The following is a 14,634-nucleotide window of genomic DNA, read 5'->3' as shown; positions in this document are numbered from 1 at the left end:
ATTGAATTCAAGTATAGACACTTGATAACCACGTGCTGTCGGGTTTTCATTTATTTTATCACCAGCACGATTCCTGTACTGCAGATTGTACTGCAGGATAAGTAATAAACATATAATACTTAATATGCATTGGCTTATTTATTTATACATCATATCACACACGCTTATCGAATATCGTTCGACTATGAAGTTATATAAGACGACCACGTCATAAACTCATAACTAGGGCTCGAATTTTAAAGCATAATAAGCAACTAAAAAAGCACACGATTATTTTAAAAAAGCAAAAAAGAAGTATATTTATTCTTTTTAAAAATCAAAAAAAAAAAATAATATGACCAAAAATTAACATGAACTAGTAATAAAAAAAAATGAAAAAAATTGAAAAATTCATTAAAATTAAAAAAAGAATTAATTACCATGTATTTCTCTAGATTTGCAATAGTGAAACTGACTCTATATTGGCCGACGATTTTTTTTATACATAGAAAACGACTCTCTACATCCATTGAATCGATTGGTGCATACTTCACACAAGAGGTTTTAAATTAAAACAATAAATCTTAAATTTTGAAATGATCAATATCATATATGCCTATATGTTATAGGCCATACTGACCGTATAGGTACTGGAGGCTATTATATATAGATCGATTATCTATATAGGTACGTTTAATACATTTAATAATCAAGCCGATAACAAAAACAATAATAACCCAATATAACCATTTAGTCCACATTCTGGATTTTTACATTTCTTATTAATTTATTTATTTTTATTACAATAGTATAATAAACATACAAAAAATCTACAGCTGAAATAATTTTAAAAAAGCAAAAAAAAATCTTGTAGATAAAAAAAATCCAAAAAAAAAAGTAAATATAAATTGGTTTATTTTTAAATAAAAATTAGATTTCTATCTCATATATAAAAAAAGAAGCATATGCTTTAAAATCCGAGCCCTACTCATTATCATTATAATGATAATTGAAATTTGAATTCAATTATAAATCATTATATACAAAAATCCCAAGTGAATATGGATATATAAATCAGCATTTTATATTTATATAATACCTACTACGATTAATGTTATTTATTTTATCAGTAATATGGTAAGTTGAATTAATTGTTGATGAAAACATCAGATTTATTATTATACTGGTACATATTTATACCATATATTACTATTATTTATTATTTAGAAAATATGTGAATGGAAAGTATAATAATTTATGTAAAAGTTTCAAGTTTCTATGAAAAATATCTTAGAATTACCACAAAATAACTAACCTAAAACTATTATATTTCTAAACATCCGATTTTGAAAATTTTGAACCTCAAATGTCTATAAAAAAATTGTGTAGTTTTAATGTTTTAATTTGCTATAAAAAAAATTTGAGATCTTATATTATGATGTATTTTGAAATTTTAATTTAACATAGATAAATGGTAATCTAAGTAACAATGAAAAATTAATTAAATTTTCAACAATCAATATTTTTTGAATTCCAATGAAAAATAAAGTTTATAAGAAATTATTATATTGTTGCGACGTTATACGTTAATATCCAATGTTGTCAACATTGCATAAGCTTTTAGCTTAATATGCTCATAATCATAAAAAAGCAATAATGCAGAAATTTTTTATAGCTATTTATTAGCAAAACTTATATGAAACATTTTCAATAGATACGAATCTAAACAATTTTATCAATTTTTAATTTATAAATATTATTATTCTTGGAATTTTGATAAATTAAAAATTAAACTTTCGCATAAAGTATTATGTAGATTAAGTATTATTAAGAACACTGACATTTTTTTTTTTAATTTTTTCATGAAAAACTTATGAGGAGCTTTATTAAAAAAAAAAAAACGATAACTAAAAACAACTTTTTTTTGACCAAGCATACATTTTTTGATTGACATTTATAGAAAAAAAATTCATAGCTAAATTCTTAAAAAAACGACATCATAATTTCAAATACAACAGGTTATAACTTTTTAATTATAATTTTTAACATATTATGTTAAGTACAATACCTATATTATGTTTTAAATCTTCCTTCAGTCTGTATAGAACTATTTTATGAGAGACGTATTTATATCTTATCCCTCTATTCTTCATTAAAACCTCAATCAAGTGATCTAAGTAGAATTATTTTAAATGTAAAAATATCTTTTAGAAGACTTAAAAATATCAAACACGATTATATATTGCACCTTTTAAGTGATTTTAAGTAATTAATTAAAACATAATTCTTATTTTATAAACTAGGGGTGGCCAACTTTTATAAACTTTTAATCGACCCCTCAGAGGTTTTTAGGCTGTTACGATCTATCGCAAAAAAAAAAGGTCGTTAATAATTAAAAATATATTTATATAAGTTTCTTTTGTTTAGAATAACACAAAGGAGTCGTCGCGATCGATTCGAACTCATGTCGCGATCGACTTGTTGGCCACTCTTGTTATAGACATAGACTATAATAAATTAAGAAAAAACTCTTCAACAACGAATGATCATTAAAAATTGATTCATGTTACAAAAATACCACTCATACATTTTTTGAAATTGTTTTTATAAATGACTAATTTTGGACATTCTATTATAAATAATACATTAATATATAGATAGGAGGATTTTGTTCATAGATAATGTTTAATGAGTTTTAATTTATGAAATTTAAACACATTAAACGTTTGTTTCATATAATATTATATTGTTTCTGTATGTGTAAAATTAAATAATAACTAAGCGATTTTTGTGAGAATTATGGCATGCACTTCAACCAATTTTTCAAATTCATAGATTAAAATTTAAGAGGTACCATGTTTTTATGAAATATTGTATGCATTTGAGTAGATATATAAGGATATCTATTAGGTACTTAGAATTTATGACTATGCAAATTACCTACAGCTGCTAGATTATAAATGAAAAATACTATGCTCGAACTGGTTTTAAAACATTTCTTATAGTACAACATTTCACGACTTTCGAGTTTGTAATGCCTATAAACTACAAGTACGTGTTATTTAATACTTTAAACACTAAAAATTGAAAAAAAACCAACATATATATCACAGTAAAAACTATTTCATGTATACTACATCGCTATACAGTACATACTTGATGTGCATTGTAGTTGTCCATGAAATATGAATAACATCATACCTACTTATTATAACAGCTAAAAATACAATTACCCAAAAACTATTATACTATAAAAATTTATTTTTAAATATAAGATATTACAGTATCATACTTAATATTATATTAATAAATAGCATAATCTATGTACTACCATGAATATTGAAAATTGGACATTTTTTGTTTTAACTATATTTTGATCTATAACAATATTTATTAGTTAGGAATTTAATGCCAATACATTTTTAACCTAATACTATAATAATACTATAAATAAAATAAAACGCAAATGACTGATACAATGAACCTTGTACTTATAGGTGTATTGTTTAATATTAATAGGTACCTACGTAATAATTTATAATTAACGTAATTGTATAGAACACGGCACATGTGATGCACCTATATTTAATATATAGATATAAAAATTATACTTAACATAAATTAACAACAATACGCTTTACATTAATATCTGTAGCAGATATTATTTGTACATTAACATAAAAAAAATAAAAACCTCTTTATAATAATATGAAAATGCAATTATGAATTAAGTGTTTTACTACATTTATGTCAAAGTATAGGTATATATTTATTTGATGCATAATAGTTTTATTCAGAATACAAGGTAAGTATAAAATAATACGAAGGTTGCTTCAAGGCGGAAACTTGTTATGCCTAATAAATAATAGTAATAATATTAATAAACGAATTATATTGTATTAATAATAATTTCCATTCAACATAACTTGTATCAAGTGCACTATATTATTCTATAGCGTCATAAAGATGTGATTCATTATAGTCCTAATTCTCCGATGTATAACAGCAGCCGAGTCGCCAAAATCCAATTTTCATTATAAACACCACACATTTTCTCTGATTTCAGATAGTCCTGTTGTTAAGTTTGCTATACCTACTAAATTAATAAGAAAATAGGTAATAAATTGTTTGGTTTCTATTAATAAAGAACTAACTATATGATAAATACGTATTTACTTATATTTATTATTTATATTTAGTTTAATAATGGCACCTATAAAAGGCAAGCGATTGTAATTAAATTGAATTTTCTGTCTAAAACCACCTTCAACATAGAAATTTGAAGAAGATAGTAGTTAAGATGTTTCAATTTTAAACTTCAAGTGTGATTTTTAATAGCAAAATGGATTTAGTTGATACTTTTGGTCTTTGGAGGTCAAAAGTAAAATTTACATAGTAGGTACTTTTTAAAAGAATTCGGAAGATCAAACAAAAAAAACTTAGAGAAAACTGGAATATTTACGAAAAATGATAAAGTATATTTAAAATTACCATCTAATGTTTATAATGGCATATTGTATACATGGTATAGTTACAAAATAATTTAACTTTTTTTGAGATGTTTATAAAGATTTATATTATCGATATCTTTTAGTTTTTTTTCTTTAAATATCGATAAATAAAATTTCATTTATTATTATCTCTTCGATCTTTATCACGAAACCTGTTAAATTATTTTATGATAAAAAAATGTATGAACTATTCAATACTTATTGAATATAAAATTAAAAATGTTTAATTAATATAATTAGGGATTCACACTTGAATCAAAATTTCTTTTAAGTATCTCATACCGTAACCAACACAAAATGTACAAACACAATTTTTTTTTTTTTTAAGCATTTTAAATTCAATTTGGACGAAATTTTAATTTTTGATATATTATTGTAATTTAAAAATATTTTTTTGTAGATACTTGCGAAATGTTTAACGTACATACATTATTATATATTTTATACACACAAAAAAATTAACATTTTAAAATGCAATTTTGTTCGGGAAAAAACTTATTCAACCATCTACAATATTACCAATAGTAAAATAAATTACTACAATAACATTATAACAATACAAGTATATCATAAAATATACTTAGTGATGTAAACTGACAGACCGTTCAGAATCATATTTCGCATATCATTGAATTAATATTTAACATACATGACACGTCAATGCAGTAGTTATTTACTGAATACACAAGATTCGACACATACAACTGACTACAGAGCAGTATATACGTACATAATACCTTCCTCCTCCCCTTCCCATGGTCAATTTATACTGCATAAAAATAATAATAATACATTTTAATGTGTAATAATCTTATAATTGTTTCTTACGCTGTGTGTAATACATAATATTATTCACACATGATACGCATATACACGGTTTAATGACATTATGATGTTTACAATTAATAGTATTATATTGTTGTGAATATAGAAGTTTGAAACGAGATATTTTGTGTGTCGGGAGTCGTTCCCCGTTGGAAATCGGCACCTATAATATAGAACAATATATTATATCATATATATATACACAGCTGGCGTTCTTAAGTAGTGTTGCAACTGCGATAAACAACGCTGCGTTTCGCGCAGATTATCCGACGAATAGTCATCGTCGGTGCCGCGTGCACCGCACGCAGTAGTGTAGCGGCGTTTAATTATGATTATTTATCATCTTTATTCCGTGGGCGAGCATCGAAAACTTTCGACCATTGTACGCAATAATGGTAATAACACAATACATGATATTATTACGTATTATACTGCTGTAGGTATATAAGTATAATATGTATAGGTGTACGATCACATGTATTGGACAATTTCGAACCAAATTCCCTGTTCTCACAGTCTCACGCCTATACACTCGCGGCATAGTATGTAGAAGGTGTATCGTATATGCACACACGCGCAGTAGCACGGGAGGTGGGTCGTACATATATGTTTATAGTGTTATAATAAGTATCGAGCTTAAATCATAAATCGTCCTGTTCACACTATCCTCCTCACTTGTACTTCTCTTTCTCTCTATCCCTCTCTCTCACATACACACACACACATACCTTATGTCTACAATGTGGGGTGTCTACGAACCACCTTTACGTATTATAATTATACACAATATACAGCACCCCTGGAATCATGTTCGCGTATACAAACAGTTATAATATCGGCATATTGATACTCTAATTTAATACAGTGGACGAGTGGCATGCGTATTTATTTTCAAACACCTCTTGTCCGACAGAATACGCAGAAAATCCCTACATTATACCTATTATACGATCGAAAAAGGAGGGCGCGTGCGCTGTTATTATTATTATTATTACAGCTACTATATCAACAGCCCTGACCACCCACCCCCTCGAAATCGTCAACAATTTTCACGCATATTCATTCCATTATTTATATTATTCACGTATATTATAACATTCAATAATATAATATATACACACACAAGGTGGTGGCGATGGCGTGGCTTTATTATTGTTATTATTGTTACTTCGAGTGTTTTCAATTTCCCCACGACGACCTTTATTATGTTTACGTCGCCGACACGATATGTGTTTTGTGTGTGCTCTGTGTGTGTGCGTATGATTCAATAGAATTACGAAACTACTGTGCGACGTTTTTGTGTATAATATTATTATTATTATAGGTACTTATCTATATCGACTATATAATATTGCAAACTCATATAATATTATGCTTTACAATTACAAATGTACACACACACACAGAGACATATATATGTCAACATGATGTACATCAGGCATGTCAAATTCAAAGCATCAAGTGGGAAAAATACATTGGATAGTTTACTACGAGGGCCGCACATAAAAATTTAATGAAAAAAAATATTTAATACAAAACTGTTCAATTTTATTCTTTACGTTTACGAAAACAGCAGGTACAAAAAGAAAACAAAAAATACAAAAACAACTACCTACAAAAAAATTTACACCAACATTTAAAAAAACCATTTTATTTATTTAGTAAGAGATAGGTGTTATATAAATTACAGAAAAAAATAACAATTATTTTTGGTCTACATTTGACATCTCTTTTCTCCCACCAACTTTTCAATTTCAAGAGAAATATTATTGAACTAAGACACTTTTGATACTGAATTTTAATGTGTGTCAGTTAACCTGAATCTAACGAGTAATTAATTACTGATCATTAATGAAAATAGTTGCTCACAATCTCACATTGTGAAGTACTACTAAACATAAAAATAATTTTACATGCGAATTTACGAGTTTCTAAATACCTATCGTACTGGCACAAATTTGTAAAAATCAGGTACACCACCTCATTGAATTTGTTTTTTTAAATTTAAATCAATTTGAATCTCGATATTTTATTAATGTTAGGTTATTATAACTTATGTTATACAACATAACAAATGTTTTAAAATAATTAAAGGTTTTAAATGTAGTTTTCAAAAGAAGTAAGCCATCAACAAAGAACTGTGGAATAGTACAATGTAAATATGTTAAGCTTTTTTAAAAGTGGATAATAATGACAATATAATATTGAACAAAAGTAAATTCATTTAGTTTAACACTGTACTCCAGCCAGCCAAAACTTTTAAACTAATCTTTATGAAATTGCCTTAGAATGTTTGACATTTTGGTTCTTGAATAGTTATCAAGAATTGGTTTACAAGGACCTTTTTTTAACGATCAGATAATTTTATTTTATTGGAAGGTAATGGAGTTGCTTGATCAAATAATAGGAACTAACAATGCGTTATTTTTATTTTTCAAAAACCTATATATGTATATATATAATTAATAATTATAGAATTTGAGTTTTTGTGCATGTATGATCTTAAACAATTATTACCTGTGTATTTGGTCAATAACGTTAAAACCTGCAGCGAATAACGTTAATTTAATATCATTTACCGTAACTTAATATAAACAACATAATTAGTTACAATAATAATAATTAATATTTCACTATAACTAAAATCATTATTATCTAAGTATGAAAGGTAAATTGTCTACTCTAAAAATGTAAGAAGTATACTATTCTTATGTAATAATGTAATATACATGACATACACATAGAAAATACTGTAATTCAGTGAACACAGAGTACATTTGCAAATTGCAGGTAGTCTTTATATATTAGTAACCTTTATGACCCCGTTATTTACTACGCTTATATTCAGTAGTTAATGCACCTTACGGGTTTATATGCGCCTATAATAATATCAAGATTAGATGTTGAATAAAGTTAATGCGAATATTGTTAGTAGGTACATGGTTTATAATTTTAATTCCGTGACCTAAATATTAAAATATGTGATTGATACCTTACCATCTATATTATTTTATAATTTGACATTTTAAAATTCCCTCTAAAATATTAATTTTAATTAAAGCATTTACATGCATTTCTTAATTCTGGAGTTAGAGTTAACTCGATTTTACGAATTAGTTTAATGCCAATTAAAAATGCGTTTATATGCACTAAACTCTCGGACTAACTCAGTGCTCATAAACTGCTGCTATAAACGTAGTAGTAGTAAGAGATTCGATCGCATGATTTACATTTACTATAACACACTGACGTAACAAACATGCATTATTATTATAATGCATCTTATCAATTATCATTGATTATTGTAATTATTATTTTGACGGGATGCACAAAAGATTTGACCCACGGGAGTCTGTGAGGACATTGGTCTGGTGTTCTAGATTTTTATCATTGATTATATAATCGATGCTTGTATTTATACGTCAATGTCTGCCGTGTTTGGAACTGGGTAGAAATGGACGAGGCTGTACGCCGGTTAGTATCATTCATTACTATCCAAGTCGGTTGAGGCAAACGCCCAGAGCACGCTCCACGCTAGTGCGCGGAGTCTTATGTGGCCCACCACATTATTATTATTTTTTTTATATATATATTAAAGTACATCTAGAAATTTGTTGGTCAAACCGGCGTAAATTTACCCTTAAAAAGAATACTGGTATAAAAAAAAAATGTATTTGTGATACCGGTTTAAAATATTTGTACTACTGGTATATCAATACTAATACTAGTTATACTCACCTCCCGAGCTGGATAAAAAAGTTGTACCGCTATAAATTTGTAATCCCCTACTCCCCACTTTTTCTTACCTACTCCTCTTACATATCATAATGCTTATCATTTAATATTATGATTATCTTCAGAATTATTTTCTATATACTTTCAACAAGTATAAAAAAGAAAATTTTATGAGAGAATATTTAGTTTGTTGAAATGATTTGCCCAAAGCAGTATGCCAAAACTAATGGTCTGCAACGGAAAAATGCCGAAGATACCTCAAAGGAATATATGAAAAGTATGGTTTGGAAATCTAATGAAATAGTTTTAGACATAGGATGTGGACCAGGCGACATAACCTCAGATATTATTTATCCTTTATTAAAGAATAAAATCAATCAGTTGGTTAGTTAAAGTTGCTACTGCCTAATTGTTTTTAATATTTTTTTATTTGTATCAATATTTTTTTTTATTAGGTTGCTGTTGATAAATCAATAGAAATGGTAGAATATGCTAAAAAAACATATGGATGCTCTAAGAAGAATTTCAAAGTTCTGGATATTGAAAATGCCAATGATTGCTCTTTTTATTCAAACAAATTTACCAAAATATTTTCATTTTTTTGCCTTCACTGGGTTCATAATAAAGTTGATTCGTTGCGTAATATGAATTTAATGTTGAAAAGTGATGGAGAAGTCTTGTTAAACTACTTGTTCATTAATCCAATAGTTGAATTGTATAAACTTATGGATGCAGAATGGAATAAATATATTAAAGTGAGTATTAATGTTACATATATTTTTATGGATTTTAATTAATATAATTATTTATCACTTTATAAATTATTAAAATATTTATATACAGTGATTAATTAACTTGTCAAATAAAAACTAAAGTCTCTTGTGGTTTGCTCTATAAAAATAAAATAACCTATTACTATAAAAATTTAAAATAAATTGTTATTGTTTTTATTTTTTTTATTTTTTAAACGTATGATTAAATAGTATAAATGCGTAGGCCAGTTTTCATTTTGATAGAATGAGCAATTAACTTAATTGTTTAACCAATTCTAATGGGTTTTTTGCTAATAAAAAAGGTATAACGTAGTGGATCGGTACTTACTGTAACGATACCTATACAAATTCAATTTTATTAAACTATATTTACTTACAATAAAATTTCAAAATATTAACAGGATGTAAAACAAACTTCGCATGTTTTATATTCACAAGATGAATTGAGAGAAATCATTATCAAGGCTGGATTTCGAATTATTAATTTAGAATCAAGTGTCAAAAAATATACATATTCAGACTTACCATCACTTTTAAGTAAATATCATCATATTTTTTTTTTTTTTTTAGTTCAAAGCTTCAACAATACCTAATGATTTTTTTGGTTTAGGTTTTTATTTATGTATTTCACCAGGTATATAATATACAGAAACCTCGATAACTCGAATCGGTAAAAAAAAAATCGAGTAATCAAAAAAATATTTTTTAAACACAAAAGCTTAATTTTATAATTGTATTTACTAATGTATTTATAAATAAATGTATAATGTATGTATGTATATAATATTACAATTTAAAAAAAACTGAAGTAATAAATATGCATGTAAATTGTATGTAATAAAGAAAGTAACATAAATAAGCCAAAATTCAACTAACATTACTTCGACATATCGATAATGTCTGGCTAGCGAAATTCAAATTATCGAGGAAATTTATCATACATATATAATATTATATTGTAAGGCAGGGGTCAAGGCATTCCTTTGAGTTATCGAGGTTCCATTGTAATATTATATTATATTTAACTGGTTGATAATATAGAATATTAATAATTATTATTTCCCTTTATTAATGAACTATTATAACTTTTCTTTTTTTCCGACATAAGAGTTTTCTATTTATTCTTTTATCGTTTCTTGATTGTTTAAGATACACTCAAAGCAGTTGACGATGTGTATAATTTCTTGCCACAAGACTTACATGACAAATACGCTGCACATGTTAAAGAAAAAGTATGTCAAACACAAATGGTTGAAATATCTCCAATTACAGGAAGAACAACCTTAATGTATATTCCTATTACTGTTCATGCTATCAAAGATTAAAATTTAAAACTGAATATTAAACATCATACCTTATATTACTTTTTCATAGTTTTTATTTAAGTATTAAAAAAATAAAATAAAATTAGGTACATTAAATATTTACATTTAAAGTACCTACTTATTGGAGACATTTTTTTACAAAAGTAGTGGCAGTGGGTGAATATATTCCAATCATCTTGCATAAAGAGTATGTTCGACCATTGATTGGATGAAAAGAAATCAGTCGTTAACAAGAAATATTACATTGACTATATTATTATATGACTAAATATGAGAATTATAAAAATGTAATATAATCACTTTACAAATTCTATCATTAAATTATGTATAACATAATGGTCACTTTTTGTTTAGAAAAATGCTAAAAAAATCATCTACATTTTCTGAAGATAAGAAAGCAGCTTTACTAAACTACCTATTTAATTTTGTTTTTTAATAAGTCGTAGAGATTTATTAAAGAATAACAAAGTAACAGTAATAACTAACAACAGGGATGATAATTCATTAGTTTAAAATATGTATCTAAATACCTATGGATATGTAAAATAATTGAAGAAAATTAATTTAAAACCACGTACCAATAATTATGCTTACCAATACCAACTGTACAACCTATAGTGTTAATAACTATATTTTATTGATATTCTAGTTGAATCAAAAAATATACATTTTCAGACTTATCATCACTTTTACCCAATAACTATGTTTGCCAATATCAACTTAACAACCAATTGTGCTAATAACTATAATTTATTGATATTCTAATTGAATCTATAATAATATAATATAATCTATAATACTCATATCTAAACAGTATTTAGTATTGTATGTCATTTTATAACAATTTCATTTCAATCCTTATCCAAACAATAAAATTCAATCTAGCTGCTTACGCGAAAGAAGTTCCACTTCAAATATGCGCACATAGTGCACACACTTTTTTTATATAGCTGCCGATAAAAATTTTTTGGCTGCGTCAAAATATTTGACAATTTAATATAGGAAGTTTCACATGAGTTATTCTTACTGTGATTCAAAAATTATAAGAATGCATGGGCAAAATTTTCTTTTTTATTAGCTTTTGAAGTTCAGATATTAACAAAATTATGAATATTTACAAATATTTGTAGTGAAAAATTTATAAAAGTGTTTGATACAGGGGTAAGATACAAGGTAAGATACAACATTTTATTCAGACATCAATAGAGAATAAGACATCAAAAAAGGTAAGGCATTTTTTAAAATCGTGACAAGTACTGCTATGAAAATAAACATTTACTCGTATATAAATGGTCACAAACAATAATGTTCAGTTGATTTTAAATCTTAAAAACATTTACAGTTTTCTTATGTTCTTAATTTAAGTGCCAATTATAGAATTTGTGTAAATTATATATAGTTATAGCCTTATAGGCACCTAAAGCTTTCAAATAAATTGTCCTATTTTTTGTTTTCTCCTATCAGTGTTCTTATTAATAAATACATAATTTGGTACCTATCTAAAAGTATAAAATTCTTAGATTCAACCAATAGGTATCGATCTATTTAGTTTTAATATTTGTAGATAAAATAATATTAATATTTATTACTATTTCAATAAAGATAGTAAAATACTGTATACTGCAGTATTGTATTGTATTATATTTTCATTTTTCACTATACACTATAATATTATATTAATATATTATAATATAATATAATATGGTAACGGCTCACTGTATATCACTGTGTTATATATTATATATTATACATACAATAAAAAAAAGGGTGGTCAAGTAAGTAACGCTCTACTGTAGGTACACTAAGTCACTATTATTTATATGTTAAATCTAAATACAAAAATAGGTATCATTGTATACGACAAACGATTCTGAACGAAGATAATTTGTTAGCTTGGGATAATATATTTCTAGTGGGTGGTGAAAAAGGTGGTTTATGTTTTAATAACCTAAATACCCTAAAATTCCCGATTTTTTTGAAAACGACTGGAAAATTCTTTCTTTTGACCTCAATAATGCACCAAGGATATTCACTTTGGTATCGGAAACCACCCTAGATCACAATTTCAAAGTAAACGTAATTTGATAAGCTGACAAGTAAATTATAGTTAAAAAATATCTGTTATTTATATTTTAAAATGATAGTATAGAAATAAAAAGAACATGTAAATAATTTATACGAGAAAATTTACAGTTATTATTTGTTCTATTACTTCTATTGTTCTGATGTTAGTATTTATTGTTAAAATAAACAAACTACCATTTACCACAATAATCAACGTAGTTTATCTGGCTTAATTTATTTGTAACTTGCAGTACGATAGGTATGAACAATGAACAAGACTAGTGATCAATAGAATCCCAAAAGATATACTAATAAAATAAAATTTTATATTGTGTGACTTATGTATGATTACATTGAAGTCATCTTCTACAGTCACAAATCCTATTGTGGTAGATTATCACTAAAAATAGTTTATTTTTGATTAATTATGTTGTTTAGACAATTTTTTTAACCTATTATACTACGATATCATTGTGATTTAAGTTTATCAAATCATTGATAAACTTTCTTTTTATAAAGAATTAATTTATTAAAAAGAAGGAACAAGAACATAAAGTCCAAAAGTCGAACATAAATCCTGTTTGATTTATACATGAATGCCAATTGTAGTAGCTAAATACGTGGAATATTTACTCGTAAGCTATATAGGTACTTTTATATAATTAATAATAAAAAATAAACGCTATTAACTTCCTGATTAAAAATAAATTAGTGTTTGAACATTTAATTTAGGAACAAGAAAATTTTGCTTTGTATAGCGGATCACATTTAACACAGTGTTGTCAAATCTTATGACCGATTAGATTTTTTACATATTGATGAAGACCATTGAAAGTGGTATACATGTGTGATGTAAAACTTTATATGAGAAAACCTTAAAAATAAATAAATAAATAAATTACACCTTCCTAAAATAATTTTTAAAAATTTTAGTTTGTTTTTTTTTTTTTAATAAAGCTACCTATTATAGAAAGTATATATTTATTAAATACTTGATTATATCTAATTAAGTTATTAACAATTTGTTAAGATTATCAAAAATGAGTATTTTACTAACAAATAGTACTTGTCAAGTGGCTATTTTTTCTGACTATTGTCTGTGTTATGCTCCAATTTAATTTTGAAATTGACTCTCGTGATAACTAATAAAGGAACAGTGAATATAAATATTTTATGTTTGTTTATTAGCTTATCTTATAACCTTATACAATATACATTCTTGCTAACTTTTATTATATGAAAAATGATTTAATTTTGTAATTCTAATTTTATATAATAAATAATAATAAGGCCATCAACAATATGTATCTTATTATAAATTATTGTATTATTTGTCTGTATCGTATTTTAATTTGTATTAATTGTATTATAAACATAATGCACCTACAGCATTTTTATCAACAATAGAAGGAGGATCCATGC

General features: G+C 25.7%; 1 protein-coding gene across 1 annotated transcript; it reads left to right on the top strand.

The window, feature by feature from the left end:
* Positions 1–9,194: 9,194 nt before the first annotated feature.
* LOC114124070 (juvenile hormone acid O-methyltransferase-like) lies at positions 9,195–11,186 on the top strand. Its single transcript, XM_027987236.2, has 4 exons — positions 9,195–9,434; positions 9,506–9,805; positions 10,225–10,360; positions 10,973–11,186. The coding sequence occupies exons 1-4, from the start codon at positions 9,246–9,248 to the stop codon at positions 11,146–11,148; spliced, it is 801 nt and encodes a 266-aa protein (XP_027843037.2). The 5' UTR covers positions 9,195–9,245; the 3' UTR covers positions 11,149–11,186.
* The last annotated feature ends 3,448 nt before the right edge of the window (positions 11,187–14,634 follow it).

Source organism: Aphis gossypii, chromosome 1, assembly GCF_020184175.1.
Source record: "Aphis gossypii isolate Hap1 chromosome 1, ASM2018417v2, whole genome shotgun sequence".
NCBI lineage: Eukaryota > Metazoa > Arthropoda > Insecta > Hemiptera > Aphididae > Aphis > Aphis gossypii.
The sequence above is the reverse complement of the archived record's forward strand: the minus strand, read 5'-3'. Positions and strand labels throughout refer to the sequence as shown.